Source organism: Tyto alba, unplaced genomic scaffold (assembly GCF_018691265.1).
Source record: "Tyto alba isolate M040663 unplaced genomic scaffold, T.alba_DEE_v4.0 Super-Scaffold_13, whole genome shotgun sequence".
NCBI classification, from domain to species: Eukaryota; Metazoa; Chordata; class Aves; order Strigiformes; family Tytonidae; genus Tyto; species Tyto alba.
Genome location: NW_024881275.1, coordinates 46,069,099 through 46,087,920, shown reverse-complemented (window position 1 = coordinate 46,087,920; position 18,822 = coordinate 46,069,099). Strand labels below are relative to the sequence as shown.

At 40.8% G+C, this 18,822-nt stretch overlaps 1 protein-coding gene across 1 annotated transcript; it reads left to right on the top strand.

Annotated features, from left to right (window-relative positions):
- Positions 1–6,408: 6,408 nt before the first annotated feature.
- On the top strand, positions 6,409–18,228 carry CHRNA6 (cholinergic receptor nicotinic alpha 6 subunit). The gene is made up of 6 exons (XM_009973550.3): positions 6,409–6,821; positions 9,213–9,352; positions 11,147–11,191; positions 12,300–12,409; positions 12,528–13,515; positions 16,111–18,228. The coding sequence occupies exons 1-6, from the start codon at positions 6,506–6,508 to the stop codon at positions 16,231–16,233; spliced, it is 1,722 nt and encodes a 573-aa protein (XP_009971852.2). The 5' UTR covers positions 6,409–6,505; the 3' UTR covers positions 16,234–18,228.
- Positions 18,229–18,822: the final 594 nt, after the last annotated feature.

Here is an 18,822-nt window from a genome sequence, read left to right as displayed (position 1 = left end):
GCCTCTCTCAGCCTCAGAGAAGTTATTCAGCTAGCATATGAGTGTATTCATGAAATGTCAGATGAGAAAGAGCACTGTTTCATGTGCTTCATCTGCGTGGCTCTGTTCACATGGTACTTCAGTTACCTGCTCCTTGCAATGATCTATTATTTAATGAACTTGTAAGGGCTGAAATTGGGCGTTTGCATTTTGAGCAGCCTAAACTTCAGTTCATTATTCCAAGAAAAAAATGTGGATGAAGAGGAAATCTGGCTTGATGCATATACACAGACAAAGCCACATTGTCCTCCAGTAATTCTTTTCTAAGGCCATCATACTTCTCCCCATTTCCAGGTAACATTCCCTGTTGTGTTAACCCTCTAATATTCTTTTTTTCCTTTATCCCTTTTAGTCTAGGAGGTTTCAGACCTTCAATCTGGGACTCCTTATTGCAGTCATATCCCCATCACTCTCTTGCTCAATCTGACCCTGTACCTTTCATTCCAAGATGCCTACCCTTTCCAGTCTTCATACTCACTGCTGTCATATTTTCCCTAACTATTGCTACTATACCCATTATCCTCAATACAAGAAGAGGACATTAGGAGAGCCCTCTACACTCACTGAATCCAACAAGCCATCATATTGGGATATTATGTTATAGCATCCCTTTAAGCATTCCATTTGCACTTCTGCTTGATTTGTTTTTTCCCCATTTTTGAGATGTGAAATTTCCTAGAAGTAAAATGTTGGCTATACTAGCATCCCTGGGGGCACTGCAGATATCAGTGTAGAATTAGGTGGCTTCCAAAAGATCCTACTCAAGCTTGGACTTTGTGTTGTTTATGTTATCACAACTATGTGCATTAGAGGTCTATCTCCTGCTAGTCTATCTCCATTATATCCCTTTAGAGTTTTGCCTCAAAATATGTCTTGATTTTCATTTTGGGACTAAGGAGAAATGGCATCTATGGCAAAGAGGTCAAAAGAAGATTCAGAAACATCTAATCACCCCTCCCTACAATGTAAAAGTATGTTTGCACCAAAGAAAATTATTTACATTAGTGAAGTGTGGAAACATGTATTTTACATGTTGAAAACATACTTCCAGGATTGTTCCTTTAGTAAGAATGCCATAAAAGCCAAACAAGTGATCAGTTTCGGTTTTAGTTCCTTGAAATGGATCAGGTTTTATCAGCCCATGTAGGTCTCCAAGTTTCAAGAAGAGTTGTTCCAGGCTGGAGGTCACAAAAGCTAAAAAACCTGATGCTATTTGACCCATATGTACAGTGGAAGGTGCTTTGAGGATATTGCCATCAGTGATGCCTTAGCTTATAAAAGATGGATCTTTGTGTTGGATTCTGGGTACTGCAGCTGCTTAGCAGGCAGCATCATGAGAACAGGCATCCCCATTAATGTACTTGGCTACACAGTGTGTACTGACTGCCTGACATACCAGACTTCAGCTGGGGCAGCAAGAGGAGTCTGACAGAGGTGTTGCGATTCAATCTCTTTAAAACAAAAGAAAAGGGAAGAAAAGACTGTATCACAGAGGAAGCTACTGAACTGAAGAAATTCTATGCTCAGTATGTGGAAATGCCCTAATCAATGTAACCTACAATGCCTCTTCCCACCCATTGTTTGAAATCTGAATAACAAAAAAATGCTTTAGTATAAATGATCCTGAAGCACAAGCATATTACTGTGGACATCTGCACAAGCAGCTGTTGAAGTTCCATCCTCACTCATGCTTCATATCTCCTGCACACTAGAAGCCACTGGTCAGTGCGTAGTAGATCAGACAGCAAATGCTGTTGACACATGAGATCCCAGAGAGCAGGACAGAGGCCAAAGCCCAGGGCTTACATCTGGGTGAGATCCGGGCTTTGCTGCAGGGCGTGCAAGAGATGAATGAGCTGTGTGAACGTTCTGCTCAGGGTGTGATGCTTGATGAGCTGGACTGTACTAACATTTAAGCAAAGGGTAATGACCTGGAAGTCAGCTTCTATCCACTTTTGTGATAGTTGAATGTCTGCCAACATGACAGTGAAACTGGATTCCTAATATTCTTCTGATAAATGCTTTATTAGCCTGGTTTATTGTAGTGATATCCAGGAGTCAAACAAAACAAAGGACCCCAACTGCACTCAGCACTGACAGATTAATAGAAACCTTCTGCCCTGATGAGACTGTGATCAACAGTGACGAGGCAGGTACAGCATGTGAAAGGCCAGAACAAACAGCAATAGAATGTTTTATTCTTCAGTGCCCTGGGAAGAGCTGTGTTTCTCCACTTCCCTATGGCTCTCACTCCACAAACGAAGAATAAAAAGAGGAATGGAGAAGTGCTGCTGTTGGTATTGCTTCTGTGAAGCTGTAGGAAATTATACTGGGTCTCTGAAGAATGCAGGCTTTGTCAGGCTGCTGTCACCAGTTGGATTTCCCTGTCAGGCATTTACAAAGATATGCCAGGTTTCACACAGGTGGAAGTGCATGGCTCATTACATGTATGCACATACATGAGAGAGGACAACATAATGTATTCAGAGTTGTCTGAGAGTGAGGGTTGGTTGTGCATGTCTCAGTGTGAACATGGGAGGTGCTGCTTCAGCACCTGGGGAAGCTGATACATGCTTGTGCTTTCTGCTGTGTATTTCAGTGTTAGAACACAAAGCTATGGCAGGCAGAGCAGGCTTCAGGGGACAAAACATTAATGAAGGAAGAGAAGGGGCAGCACAAAGAGAGAGAGAAACAAAGCGATCTCAGATATCAGGGTAAAGAGAAGGAGGCAGGACTAGAAAGATGGAGGTTGTAGCAGGTATACAGGGAAGAAAAATAGTAATAACAGGTAACAGGAACAAAAAGAAATAATAGATGGGGGACAAAATTTATGACTTTTCTCTCCCTCCCCTGTCTTTCTCATCACCTCTTGATCCTTCAGTGCTTTTGTCCACAAGAGGAAAAAAGGCAAGAAGATGGGTAGATAGAGAAGAGAGGAGAAAAAAAATGAGAGGAGAGAAAAAAAGACAGAAGGAAACAGGTTTGGAGGAGAGCATCAGGTTGGAGGCAGAAGGCTTTGTGGTAACTGGGGTGTTTTCAACATGGGCAGATGCAAGGTGAAGGGTAGAGGAAGGAAAAGAAGCTGAGTGCCAGGGGGCTGCCAGAGGCTAGATCACTGAGAGATGACACAGGACATTAGGACAGTGCCAGGATGAAGTGACAGAAGGATAGCATGAGAAGGAAAACACTAAAATGACTGAAAGGTGGGGAACGTGAAAGGTGGAGTTGGGATCTAAAGCCCATCAGACAAGCATTTGCCTACTGAATTGGGAGAGAGGGGATAGGGCTGGGGGAATGCAGTTCAGAAACAAAGAGCAGGAGTAACCAAGCAAAACAGAGACAAAACACCTCCTGGATGATGTCAGAAGGGAGAACATAGGGAGCTATGATTTGTTCTGCCTTAGTGTCCTAGTGTGTTCATGCCTAGTATACAAACTGGTGGGAGTTGGCCGCGAGGGTGGATCATTGCTCAGGGACTGGCTGAACATCAGTCAGCAGATGGTGAGCAATTGCACTGTGCATCTCTTGTTTTTATTGCATTTTATTTCACCCTCTTTTTGTTACCTTCCTTTTCACTATTATTATTGTTGTTGTTGTTATATTTTTTTTTAATTTCAATTATTAAACTGTTTTTACCTTAACCTACAAGTTTTACTTGTTTTCAGTTCTCCCCATCTCACTAGTTGTTGGGGCAGGAGTGAGTGAGTGGCAGCATAGTGCCTAGTTGCTGGCTGGGGTTAAACCACAACACTTAGTAAGAGATGAACACTTGTTAATGAAGGATAACTCTGATAACATAATAAATAGATTATGAATTTTGCCTCCAGAAGATTTAAATCTTTGCAACCATTTTGCCAAACTACTTGTGTGAAATGTCTCCTGGTGATTTCCACTTTGAGCTCAGAGATGTCTTCTGCCTCTCTTCCTAAGGTCTGCAATGCCTTAAATGCTTAATAAGCCTGCTGTCTTGGTTTTGGATGTTCATCAGTATGTTCTTGGAAAGTAAAGGCACATATGAAGAGACTAAATCAGCCTCTTCTTCCACACATGGAGGGCAAAAGAAGAGCGAAAGCCTGTCAGTATGTGCTTACTGTTTGAGCCTGGCATGTTGACACCTTTCTTGGCCAGTTCATGTTAGATTCAATTAGGTGCATTCCCTAGCAGCAATGATTCACAAACTTCTTACTCTATTTCCAGCTGGCTTCCTTGTTGCTGAGGCAATACCTCAGCTGGACTCTCTGGACTCTCTATCAGGATGCCTCATCAGCACTTGCCATTGAACTCTGCCTTCCTCTTCAACCTTTCCCAAAGGCAGCACCCACACCATCAGGTGTGGCACAATCCCTCCTGCCATCTGCTCACTAAATGATTGGTATTGCCTCCTAACTCAGCCTGCTTCCCCAGTCCCTTCTTCCCCATAAGAAAGCAGCTCCTTACCTCAAGTTTGGCAGTAAGAATCATCTTGACAGCTGGCCTACCATTGTTCTCCTCTCCAGAGGGGAAACATGCTTATTACCCTTACCTCTGAAGGCCCTTCAGTTTAACCCAGATATGCATTTGCAGGTATGTTAACTTCTTACATCCAATTCCCTGGCCTTTCAGTTTTTTGGAAGAACAAAATGTTTGGAAATGTCAAAACATTTTAATCTGGAGTTAGTTTGTTTTCAAATTGAATCCATGTTATCGTATGTCACCTTTCTACAATCACTGGACTTTAACAGGAGTGCAAATGCCATGACTACAGCCAGCCAGAGGTGTCCTGTGATGCTGAATGGCTGCGTGATTTTACTAGCCACACTGCACCATGGGCAGCATAAACTCAAGGAGGAAGTATGAACTTCATTGGGTAAGGAGAGGGAACTGCAAGGTTATGGACCTGGGCTGTTAACATCTTTCTAACAAGCATTGTATCTGGGGAAAACCAGACACAGAGCAAAATAGTTTTTGTGGGTTTTGCTTTTTTTCCTTGGAAAATGTTGACAAAATGGAAATTTACAAGAAGAATCACTCTGCTGAAACACACATATTCAAATAATTTCTAAGGGGAATTTATATTTAATTTCAGCGTGGAGACGCTTCATAGCTGTGTCTTGTGGTCTTCACTTACAACCATGTTAGTTTGCTGCTTCTTTTGAGAGTGCAAGATGACTCCCAGCCCCTCAAACACTTGTGGTTTGATTTTTTATGTTTTCTCTCTCTCTGCTTAAGGCTTCCTGACTCCAGTGAGCTCTGGAGTAGGGCTTCTGTTAGTAATCCTCCAAGACTGGCTTTTCATCCCTCAAAACTTGCTATGGGCAACACTGTCTACTTCAGATATCTTCTCTATGCAGGCAACTCATTCCTGAGTCTCTTTCTTCCAGACAGACCTCTTCCCTTATACATGTATTTTAACAACTTGTGTGAAGTATTAATCCCTTTCTTACCCTGAGCTGCAGTATTGCCTCCATGTTCTGCAGTATAAAGGGCATTAATTTTTCTGTTTATGGTTTTTCTCTTTTCTCCACACTTACACAACAATATAACTGCCTGGAAATCAGCACCATTTCTGTTTTGATCAAATCATTTCTCCAGTCACTCAGACTTGTTCATGCTGGGTTGAACACACATAAAGGAGATTCCTTGTCTGAGCTGCTTTGTGGGAGGCTGGACAGCAAGTAACCTTTGGTGCCTTCCACCCCTGTGAAGTTAAACAGGGCCCTCAGTTTCTCAGACCCTTTTCTTATAGGTTCTTTTCAGGCATTCCTGTTGCAAGGACATGCATACTGAACACTTGAGGAGTGAGCAGGCATTAATCTCTACAGGATCATGATCTCAAGTTTTTAAATTTCTATGATTAAGAGTAACACTCTGCCTGAGTGAACATGGCCAGCTAGGTACTTCTGTAACAGCACGGGATGTTTTTCTTTTGTTGTACTACTCTAATTCTGCACTAGCAAGATACTGGCACAGGAATCACTACACACCAAAAAAATTATAGAAGAATTGGTGTTGTGAGCTGACTTGTCTGTCAGAAAAAGAATTTAGCATGCTTAGTTGTTCCTGTCAGATGGCAATAATAAATCTACTTTCCTTAGATTTATTCACTCAAAATACTGTCAAACAATTCTATCACATGATGCTGTACTTATTTCAGGGTTCAGGTGGTTTCTGGTAAAGGTGTTAAAACCATAGAGCATTCTTTTCTCCTGCTGCAGAATTAGTCCTCAGCCAATGAACTGAAGCTGTTTCATCTCTGCATGTTTCGCCAGACTGACTCAGGGGAGCACCAGGCTAAAGCTAAAGCAGCTGCGTCTGGATGAGTGTTCTTTTGGATGAGTGTTCTTTAACCAGTGGGTGAAGGGCTAAGTTGCTCCCCCCACTGCACACTGGCCACCCCGTGTCTTGGTTTCCCTCTCTCTCCCACTCTTACACATTCCCCAGAGGCAAGGGTGCGGGTGACTGGAAATGTGAAGAGTCACCTGATAGGATGCTGCTCTACTCCTTTCTCTCTGCACAGCACAAGCTCTCTTCACCTAATGATAGTGGAAACAACTCTGCAAGGCTTTGCTCTGCTCAGCAGACTGCAGGGTTTGCTGCAAATGCAAAACCGAAATCCATCTTTGTACAGCCTACTTACCATCCAGGGAGGTTGTATGTCTTCTTGCCTTCTGTTTCTTTCCCTAAAACTCTCTTCTCAAAAGGAAGCTCTATTTTGCTGCTAGCAATGCGTCCTGAGGGGTGGCTATGTTGGTGTTACCCTGCTTTCTATGTGTGGGCATGTGTGTTCACATCCTTGATTAAAGGTAGGCTCTCTTTGATACTAGTCTCTAAAATATTTTCTAGTTACTGTGTCTGCTTCTGTTTTCCTGAAATGAACTAAATGTAAAACTTCTACCAGCTATTTCTAACTGGAAATCTGTAACAGTTCAACAGTATTTTTAAGAGAGCTAAAGCAATACTAGTTTTCATATAAAAAACTCTTCATTTTGGTTTGATAACTAACTGACAAAATTTCTAGAAAACAATGAAAATGAAATAGGAGTTCTAGTAGTTTAATTTGTTTCTTGAATTTTGCAATTGCTTAAATAATGCAGACTAAAGATATGCACGTTCGGTACTCACACCTTCAAAAGTGAGAACTTGATACATTTTTGTTCACTGTTGTTTGTGTTCTATGGTTAAACACGCTGGCATGATTTCCATGCACAAGTCTCACCAAGGTTTAGCAGGATTTTTGCTTTTAAGACACTACATCTTTTTTGAAAGTCTCACTTTTGCTGATGACCAAGACATGTGTGAATTACAGTGCTTGTGTTAGCAAGGCATAAGGCATTGTCTTAAAGCAGCACCAGTAGGATGAGAATCTGCAACTGATGTATAAAAATGAGATGCCTAAAGACTTGTCTGTTTCTCTCACTTTATTTTAAAACATGTGTCTGTTAAGAAGCCAGTAGGAAAATTTCAAATGAAGCATGATTTTAGTCTCACCAGCTTTAGTCATGAGACTTTGCTAAGAAACTCCTGTTCCCATAGTTGAGTATTTCTAGTCACAGTGTGATGGATGACTATGATGAAATCCGAAAAGGAAATTGCAATTTCCATTTTGAATGACACAATAAATGGTATACAAACATCCAGACTTTACAGACATTGATGTATCTGCTCAGGATGATGCTAAAAGAATTAAATGAAACATGAAGTCATGGAAGTTTTACTAGAATTTTCTTTACATACGTGTAAGTCACTGGTAACAAACATTTCAGTGTTTAATTGTGATACTCTCCTAAATCAGCATGCTTTATAGCACCATAGAGGCAGAAATGTCATTTTTTTCAAAACCAAGGTAAAGATGGCCTAAGCATGAAAACAGTGCAGTGTACTGAGACTAAGCATCTCCCTGTAGGACATCTGTGCAACCACAGGCCCTTGTGTTCACTGAAGAAAATGTAAATTGCAAATTTATGTCCTGTGCTGAGCCAGAGACCAAGCTGTCTGACACAAACTCCTTCTATGTTTAATATTTGTAGTCATAAAGGCTTATCATGACTGCTTTCCTGACATGTTCTAGTACAGTCTGGGACTAAAGCAAGAACTTATGACCATGTATCTGAAAAACTAAGTTTTCCTCAGTTGTATCAGTAGTATCTTTGGCATCATCATATAGCTTTAATAACAGAGCTGTGCTCAATATGAGGATCAAGTTCTAAATCTTTGCCTTCTAAAGTATTTTGAATTTAAGTGCTGAATTATAGTAGTGCACTGAAATAACAAAGTTATTAAAGAAAAATATTATTCTGAGCTGATGTCATCAGACTCCACATGATTTAATCTTTCCTTCTGAAATCAAGTTTGTAGCCTTTAGCACTGTGGAAATAACTATTTCAGGTCTGGGCTGGATGTAACAAATTATAGAGCATTCTTCTTGACTCTGCAGTGAGGCAGCTCAGTGCCTGTCATACACCTTATTCCCGCTAAGACATCAGGTCTGTCCTGCATTGACTGGGGATTACAGTAATGTTCTTCATGTTTCCAAAAAACAGTTCAGTATTACAAAGATGCATGCTGTTCTAGAAGAAATTTTAATATTTCAACTTTTTCTTCTCATTGAACTTAATAAACTAACTCCCTTCAGAGCAAAAATCGTTATCCAAAGATCTGAAATAACAAACATGAGGATAAAATGTAGTCATAGTTTTTAAGACTAGAAGGCATCATTATAATTACCTAATCAGAGTCCCTGACATAGATTTTGATCCATTAGTTGCAGCCTCCAGCTTTAATTTTTGAGTAAGTAGCTATGCTCTTCATAAACTCTGAGTTCTACCATAAAAACTCCCAAAGATGAAATCCACCATATTTCTACTTTTTTTCCTTCACACCACCTCATTCTACTTTGATCTGATATCAGGCTGGGCTACAGGGAGGCCCATAGGCTAGGTCCAGCTTAGGAGATATTTCAATTCAGGCCATTACCTTACATCTTAGAGAGACAGGGAGCATTGGGCAACATCCTGCAGGAGAAGGCTTTCAACTAACATCAGACTGGCAGCCCTCTCCTCTCTGTGCTCTTGTATCTTGATACATGTGCACAAGCACAGGATCCAGAAATATTGCATAGACTAGTATGTTACCCATCACCTTCTCTCCCTCTTCCTTACCTCTGATGTAGCTGTGCTTTATCTTTACCAACACAGATACCACAACCTGCGAATCAGAGGAGCGATTATTTCACAGACTGTTCTCCCAGTACAACCAATTCATCAGGCCAGTGGAAAATGTGTCTGATCCTGTCACAGTGTATTTTGAATTAGCCATTACCCAGCTTACAAATGTGGTAAGACTCATTACAGAACACTGCTGAGATTTGGGGATGGTTGCAAACACATGCAGATTGCTAAAGCAGCAGATGTAATTGCGATGGTTGCACCTACAACTCTCATAGCTGACACTGTCGTGTGTGCATATGTGTACATGTTAAAACCTTTGTTGTTCTTTATGTCAGCCAAGTCACTCCAGTTGCTTGAATAAGCCATTTGAACTGCACAGATTCATTTGCTTACTCTGTACTCTCGCACCCAAACCAGCAGTACCAAACGTTCAGGTCCACTCTCCACAGGGCTAGCCCACTCCAGAGGCACCTGGTTGCGTCCACATTGTGTAGCCTGTGGCCTAGTTCTCCTGTGGGGCCAGTGTCATTTCCCAGTGGTCCTGAGAGATAGTATCTTCTTCCTTTTTGCATGCTTTTTCAGTTTGTCGGTTTCAAAATAACATAAGAAACATATGGCCTGCAAAGTGGTGTTTTAAAGCATGGAGCGAGGGGTGAATGTTGTGTGTTCTGGGGTGCACTGTGTACAATGGTGAGTGTGTCTGAGTTGGCAGACCTGCTAGGCAGGGCAGAAGGACTGTGGAAGAAGCAAAACCTGGCCTTAACGCTTGCTGAAGTCTGCTCTGTGAAGCAAATTATCCACAGAGCAGAGGCTGAATTTTGATTCTGAGGTACCTAGTTGAGTCCATAATGAAGTGACAGGCAAACAGCAAGGAGGAACATTCACCAGCAGCTATGTTGTCTGAGGGTATAAATGAAGGCATTGTAAGTCCTCATGGTGAAGGCAGTTGTCACCTTTTGGAGTTCCTTTGTAAATTATTTTGTTTCCATGTTACAGGTAGCTTGGCAGGTTTCAGCAGTTCTGTCTCACATTGCAGCCCCTGGCTCCCAGTGCTGTCTTTGGAGAAAAAAAAAAAAAAAAAAAAAGAATATTATAAATAAATCGGTTGGCTTTTGTCAAGAAAAAGTAATGATTTTTACAAGAACTTAGATAGTCTAACCTATAGGCAGGAACCCTACAGGCCTTTCAAAATGATCTTTGTACTTAATCTGCAGTACACAACATTGAAAATTCATCTACAACATATTCTATATTTGGCTTGTAAATATAAAATTTTTTGAGTCCACATTCTTAAAAACTAAGAACTACTCAAAGCAATATTCTTGCAGATATTTTCATATATGTAATATGTGTCTTCCTGAATACTTTTAGTCTGAAGGCAGATCCAATTATTTTGGGGTTTTTTTGGTGTCTCTTGCAGCACCTTTCTGATTCACAATAGCAATAATTGACTGTAAAAAACAAGGTCTCAATACAAGTGACCTAATTTAGCGCTGGTTGAGTGCATCTGCTCTAGAGATTTGCATAGAAATGCAAGAACACTCTGGTACAGATGCCCTTTTCCTTTAATCTTGACCAGTGCTGTACTGTGTAAACAGAGGTTCTAATACCGAATCCAACAAAACACAGTCACCAGCAGAACCTTATTCCTCAGGTACTGCTCAGAGCAATTGTAAGTTTTGTGTTCTGCAAGTACTCAGGCCCCTCACAACACAGTGCAGCTCTTTGTACGTGCGATATTTGTGGGGCATATTTTTTCAGTAGAACTTAAATTTTTTTCAGTCGAGTTATGCATGAATGTGCACTAGTATGTAAGCCACATGAAAACAGACAGAAAAAATTCTGGTATCTGTTAATGTGAAATTCTAGTTTCCATTTTCATCAGAATAAGTTTGTCACCATCTCAGGTTACTGTAACTATTTTATGGAGTGAAGACATGCATGCCTGTGTTTCTTTCTAGGATGAAGTCAATCAGATTATGGAAACAAATTTGTGGCTAAGACACGTAAGTGACTGCATTGCGTTTCTCATGCATTTTGCATTGATATGATGAAATGTGTGTTACGTTGTAAGCTACATCTGTAGAATAAGTGCTTGCTTTGTAATAAGGATTTTAAAGGTGTGAATACAGAGAAGCTCCATTAACCAAAGCCACATTTTAAAAAGTATTTTCTTTGTTCTTATTTCCAAGAAGTTACATCTCCCATCTTTCCTGTGTGATATATTCTCCTCCAACTTCATGATCATTGGTTTATCTGGTAAACCTAACTGGATGTGTCATTAAAGAGTGATTAAATATGCACCTCTGCAGTCGTAGGTCATCTCCATATTAAAGATTCCAAGCAAAACATTTATTAGCAGAAGGAACATGCCTCCATTTTTCCTGATGGTTTTAGCACTTATACATAGACAAAGATCCTTAGAGGACCTAAACTACTGAGAAAAACAAGCCAAATTCCCCAAACCCAGTTTCCTTCAGGCACTGATTGTGGTCTACACAAAACTTTCCATAAAAGATACTGTAGTTATGATCAGGATCTTCAGGGAAGGCTGTGAGAGCATGGAGCATGGCCTCATGATAGGTCACTAAACAGTGCTGGGCATCCCTCACTGCCCCTGAGTGGATAATTCAATACCCCTTTGGAACCAGTAGTGTCCCATGACAACTGCCTGTTAGTGTGCATATGTACCTCCTTTCTCATTAGGATGCTGGTCTCCTTTGATGCTGGCCTCCTTTAACCTACAGGGTGCACTCTCATGATAGCAGCAGCAAGGCTTTTATTTTCCCTCTGCAGTGGAGAGGGAACCTTGCACAGGTAAGGGTCTATACTGATGTAGCAAGACAGAAGACAGATCTTAGCATGTCAGTAATGGATAACCGTTGGCATCCTGTCCTCTCACAGAGGAGGGAGTAGCAAATCAATGTAAACAGTATTTATATGCATCCAGTGTTTCTCCAGGTCATGGCCTTGTTGTCTTTCGGACCATCGTCCCCTTCTACACATGCTGCACTTTCAGTCTTTGTCATGGCCTGTCATTTTACATCAATATCTGAGAAGCAGATATTTGCTGTTAATACGAGGTTTTAAAACCCTTGTCCATTCTTCTTTCAGATTTGGAATGACTACAAATTGCGATGGGATCCCAGACAATACGATGGCATCGAATTTGTTAGGGTACCAGCCGATATAATTTGGAAACCAGATATTGTCTTGTATAATAAGTATGATGAACACTTTTCCATTTTACTTTTTCTCTCAAAAGTACCCTCTTTCAGTGTCCATGAAAGACATTTTAATTTCATGGTAATTTTACTTTCTTTGCCTCATTTGTCTTTCTAGTGCTGTCGGAGATTTTCAAGTTGAAGGCAAGACCAAAGCCCTGCTTCGCTATGATGGAATGATCACCTGGACCCCACCAGCTATTTTTAAAAGCTCCTGTCCTATGGATATTACCTTTTTCCCATTTGATCATCAGAACTGTTCGCTGAAATTTGGTTCATGGACCTATGACAAAGCCAAAATTGATCTTCTGATCATTGGATCCAAAGTAGATATGAATGACTTTTGGGAAAACAGTGAATGGGAAATAGTTGATGCTTCTGGCTATAAACATGACATCAAATATAACTGCTGTGAAGAGATCTACACAGATATAACATATTCATTTTATATTCGAAGGTTGCCAATGTTTTACACCATAAATCTCATCATTCCCTGTCTCTTCATCTCATTCCTGACTGTGTTAGTTTTTTACCTGCCATCTGAATGTGGTGAGAAAGTTACACTTTGCATTTCTGTGCTCCTTTCTTTGACTGTATTTTTACTGGTAATCACAGAAACAATCCCATCCACCTCTTTAGTAATTCCCCTCGTAGGTGAATATTTACTCTTCACTATGATATTTGTGACTCTGTCAATTGTCATCACAGTGTTTGTTCTGAATATACATTACAGGACTCCAACAACACACACAATGCCCAAATGGGTAAAAACTGTATTTCTTAGCCTGTTCCCCAAAGTTCTGTTGATGCGGAGGCCACTAGAACAGCAGAAAAAAAACATCTCCAGAAAAAACAAGAAAGGACTAGTCAATACGTCAGTCAAGTCAAAGTACAACAAGCACAAAGATACCAAATTACACAAGGAGCAGCGATGCAGTCACTGTGATAAGGCAACTGAACTGACCACCACGAAAAGAAGACGACTGAGCCATCAGTCATTGAAATGGATGTCAGAGCACGTGGAGTACTCCCCAGAAGTGAAGGATGTCATTAGCAGTGTTCAGTTCATCGCAGAGAATATGAGGTCTCAAAATGAAACCAAAGAGGTAAGGGAGGCAACCACCTGTCTGGGCATGGGGCCACACTGCCAGCAAGTGAAAACATGTTCTAGGAGGGCAGCCCAGAGGAACTGGAGTTGTTGGATCTAGAGAAGAATATTTTGAGACCTGTGAATGGGTCAATATTTCCTACAGAAAGAGAGAAAATAAATCATCCATTGGGGATGGAACAAGAAAAGTGATCTCATCTGTTCTTCTTCTATCCCCAGTGGCTAACTGAAGCAGCTAGACAGTTTTAGATTAGACATAAGGCTCACACTTCAAAGGAAAAGAAGAGGAGCATCAGCCTGTTATGGCCATGAGGAATGAACTTTGATCAGCAGAGGTTTAGGCAGAGTTGATCCTGCCATAGGACAAGGGATAGACTAGACAGGACCTTTCAAGGCCTCTTCCAACCCTACTTCTGTAGATCCTCAGAACAACCCTCTTCCACTACTCACCAGCTGCTTAGCCCTGGAAAGCAGTGACATCTCAATAGGGTGCTATTTGCCAAGCAGGGTGCTTTTCTGTATTAGTAATGGAACAATCAAATTTGGGAAATGCTTTTTAAAGAATAGGGCTTGTCTAGCAACGCAGTAGCAGATCTGGAGAACTATTCCCAGTCAGTGACAAATCTGGTAAAGATATTCTTTTCAGAATGCTGTTGCCTGTATTTTGTTTCAGTCTTGTGTGTTCTGATTTTTTTACAGTGATTTGACTAATTGTGGCTTCAGCAATACAGTATTTTCAGCCATGACAAACATATGTTGAAATAAAAGTTGAGTTTTGAGGGAAGACAGCTGAATAAAAACAGACAACAGATGAATAAAGACAGACTAAAAAAAGAAGAGAGGGATTTAAAAATGAGACTTGGCATTTGAATGAATCAATTTGCTTGTGTGAGGTTGTAAATCTTTCATCCTAACTGGGATTACTGTCATAGAAAGTGATGCATGTTGGAATTTAGACATTTCTGGGGCCACGTCCTAAGGTGTAAACACAAGCAACTTAAAGCAGCTAGCTCCAAGAAAGATTATCTGACTTTCCCCACACCCAGGCCTCACCAGGAACAGGGATTCTCTGACACTTTGTTTTAAAAAAGTGTTTAGAACCTAATGAAACATTTATCTTTGATCTGTCGTGAAATGTTTGCTTTCAGTTTTGAAATTTTTCTGATGCTCTATGATGGCAAAATCCATTTCAAAATTAAATACTGCTGTATTTGTATTGGAGAACACAATTTTTTTCTGAGGGAAATGTTGAAAGGTATTCTTTCTATCAGAATATTTTGTTGAAATCGGCACAAATTCATGCAATTTCCGTGCAACCCAAAAATTACTTTTTTTCCCCTTTTTATGTCCTGCAGAAGAAATTTAATGTGAAAGCAAAGGCCATAACTTTCTGAATAATGGGCTACAGTTAAGGCCTGGTGACTGAATTCATACGATGAATGCAACACATGCCAGCTGAAAGCCAAAGACAGGAATCTATCAGCACAAATGAAGACGGAGATTGAGCCGAGTTTTTCTTAGAACCTATGCCCTTAATGTTTTGCTTGACCCCAGCATTTTAGCCTGGCTCTTGCTGTCATACCAGCTGCATGAAATTTATCCATGTACTATATTCAGCTACCATATTCGGCTGATTTCTCCAGTGCACTCCAAAAAAGAAGAGGCTTTGTGTGAAGCGGTCCAAATAACATGCCAGCTTGATTATACAGCTCATGATAAGTCTTCCATTGCCAGTTTTGCTGATTTGCATTTTGCAAATCTCACCTGCCACATGAAATTGTATTCTTAGTCTGGTGTGTACGTCAGCAGCTCTGTTTCTTACCTTTCAAAAGATACTAGGGATGGGAAGCAGGATTTTTCATTTGGGAAAAATCCTCTCTTTGGGAAAAAAAGGGGGGTTCTTTTCAGGCAAGCACTGAAGAAATGATTCTGCAGTCTGCTTCTGCTTCAGCCAGACATGCAAATCCATATAAGTGATATCATATACTAGCCTTATATAAATAAAAAGCCTTTTAAAATTGGGGCAACATTTACAGCAGCTGGAGTTCTTGCTGCATTTTCTTTCACCAGTACAGCAGCAGCCTCTTGGAGAAAAACATCAAGAAACTAGGAAAGCAAGTGGAACATCCCTCAGCAGAGAGCTCTTAACCAGTCACTAGTTTTATATGAGTGAATGTTCTTCTGATGCATTGGTCCTTGTATGTAGGTACAGTTTAAAGGACAGAAACTTCATTGAATATGGTTCTAAGGTAGATCTCTCAGACATACAAAATCCACTCTGACCTGCTTAGCACACGGCACTGTGGTTTGCTCAGTCAGGGCCTTTGCTTTGCTATAGTCCATGTGTCCAGCTGTCTAGTTTGCTGAAATTAGTGGGGCTTGATTGGAGTGACAGTGTGACAAGTCAGGACAGAATAGCAAACCGTGTCTTGTGTGCAAGCAACTGCACAACTATAAGCACAACAATGACTGCATGAATGTTCTTCCTCACATTCAAAAACACAAGGAACATTTCTGTTGCATAATGTCTACTCACAATTGCATGTTACATTACATGTAGTTTATCTTTTCCATTTTTTTTTTTCTCTTGCAGGTGGAAGATGATTGGAAATACATAGCTATGGTGATAGACAGAGTATTTCTCTGGGTATTTATAATCCTTTGTGTTTTTGGGACTGCAGGCCTCTTTATCCAACCACTAATAGCAGATGCATAACTTGATCCACTGCTTTTCATCCACTTTTGTTTTATTTCATTTTGGAACTGTCCTCTGTGTTTCTCGCCTCTTACATCACCCCTCTGCTCATCACCTCCTCAGCACCCAGCCGTGGAGGAAAGGAGAAAGAGAGGGAAGGGTCCTCTGGGAAAGTCAACAACCCAAAACAGAATGAGAAAATGACTGAAAATGGGAGATGAGTACATGGTCTTTCTATGGTGGAACACCTGGGATTATTAGAGTGCCTGCCTGTCTTTCCCTCAGTGAATCAGCACCAACAACTGCCCTGAGGATCACAGGACAGATTGAAGTTATTGAACTTCTCCCTTGGTTTCAGTTTGGAGGGCTATTAGGGACAGTTCAGGCTCTTCAGGGTGCATTGTACAAAGAGGACCCTATCTGGCTTCATTTTTCTCTCCTGATCGTAACTCTTCCTCAGCTTTGAGGTAGTTTACATTTCCTCTCTATTTCTCTCCTTGAACAACAGCTAGTCTTTGGTATGGCACTTAGATGAGTCCTACTAACTGGACCAATAATCCTTATTGTGTTTTTGTGTCAGGAGAGCCAATACGCAAAATAAAAGTACAATCAAACCAATCCCTTGACCCTGTAATAATTTCAATACAATCTAAAATAAGGGGTCCCTATCTTCTGCAATATAGGTACACAAATGAGGGTCCCAGATTAACAAAGCACATGTTTACATTTATGTTTGAAGTCAGACAGGTCTTAAATACTTAATCATAGTTGAAGACAAATTGACTTAATATTTTGCACTGCATGTAGCCTTGCTGACATCATTTGAAGCATCCTCGAGTTACCAAAGAGGAATAACCTGGATGCACTATGGAAAACCAGACAAGACCTAAACTATTTGTGGTTACCATGTAAGGCTTTGAAATCTGCATGCTTCTAAGACCTTTAAAAACTAGTTCATCTGCCACTTAACTTTGCATGTGACCAAAATCCCCTTTACTTCCTGATAGTGAATACAAGACCTTGGTGATGCCCAGTAGGATTTCCAAGCCACATTTCTCTGTTCAGGTTAACAGTGGTCCCAGTCCACAGGTTCTGCTCTGCATAAACTCTTGCTTGCTCGGGCTTAGATATAAGCCCAGCAGGGAATGGTTTATCCCTGATGTCCCTCATCACAGACAGACAGACAGAATTGGCCTGACAGCATTGGATTGATCTGTGATTTCCTGTGTGTTTAAAACCCAAGATCAACTTGGTTTACACACATCTGAGCAGGAGACGACTGGCTATCATGAATCCTATGCAGAGCTGGGCACCTTGGTCCAAACAGCTCTACAGCAGTTTTCCGTTTGCTGGCACCTCATGGGTCAGTGCTGTGTGTGCAAACCTGTAACTGCAGGGACACTTCCTTTGAGGCAGAAGTTGCTGCTATGTAACCAGGTTCCCAATCCTAGTGTGCTGAATCCTGAAACACTTTGTGGATGTGCACCTAGTGTGTTTTCTATACTATGTGGACAGTTTACCCTCAAGTCTGTTGCCTGGTTAAATTTCTATTGGTTTTATGCTGAAGGATTCTTCTGTAAAAGGCACCATTCCAATTAAAGCCAAAGGCTTCAAGAATAAAAAGCCCCTTCTCTCTTATAGAGGCTCTAAATGTAACTGTACAGTGCCAGCGCAGTGTTTTCAGTGTCTGCCATGTATCAGTCTCTTCTTTGAATATCATCAGTCTTTGGAAAGTGTGACTCCCTGTTTCTGAGGACCCTGACTGGCCTTTTACTCCTCTTTGATGCTCCATAATAAAGAGAATAGGTCTGAAAAAATGTATATGTCAGAGAAAAAGGTGGAATGACAAGAATATAGCTGTCTTAATCCAGTAGTTGAAATATTTAAAGTCATGGTTTTCTAGAAGATAACAGTATTTTCTATAATGCCTCTGAATGTTGCATAACTATGTAGCAACTGACAGAGAGATGTATGAAAAAGCATGTTTGTTTTGTCAGCCTGTCAATTAAATACCACTCCTAGGATATAATTTCTTGAAGAATTTGTATGTTTTTGAAAAGTCCATGATATACAATGTGTTTAGAGATACTACTAAATGACATTTGCTATGCTGGCCCTTCAATCAGGGTGGGGTTGGGGGGGTGGGGTGGTGGAGGGGGCAGAAAAATGGAATTTGAAGAGGAGAGCTGCATTCTGAGCCCAAAAGCTTCATTTCTGTAGGAAAGGCATCTGACTGCCAGCATCCACTGTTGCAGTCTATGACCGTACAAACAATTAAAATATTGTGGCTGAAGGTGTGTACTACGTTGGCATCTTACACACAGCCAGTAAGCTGATTTTAGCAAAATCCCTAAATTTTTGTCAAAGCATTCACAACTGTACAGCTCCTCATCTCCAGTTAGGAGGCGTCAGTGCCCCAGCACCAGCTCCTTGTCTTTGTCATTTACAATATTGCACATCTCTCTGTCTTGCCTCTGGACCTCAGACACAGTGTTTGGTCAGTTTAGCCTGGTATCCTAAGAAAGTAAGGTTTAGAAAGTCATGTTCTATCTCTTTCTGAGTGTACTATTTCCTCTTCCTTTTCCCCCACCCAGTAACTTTTGGATCCTT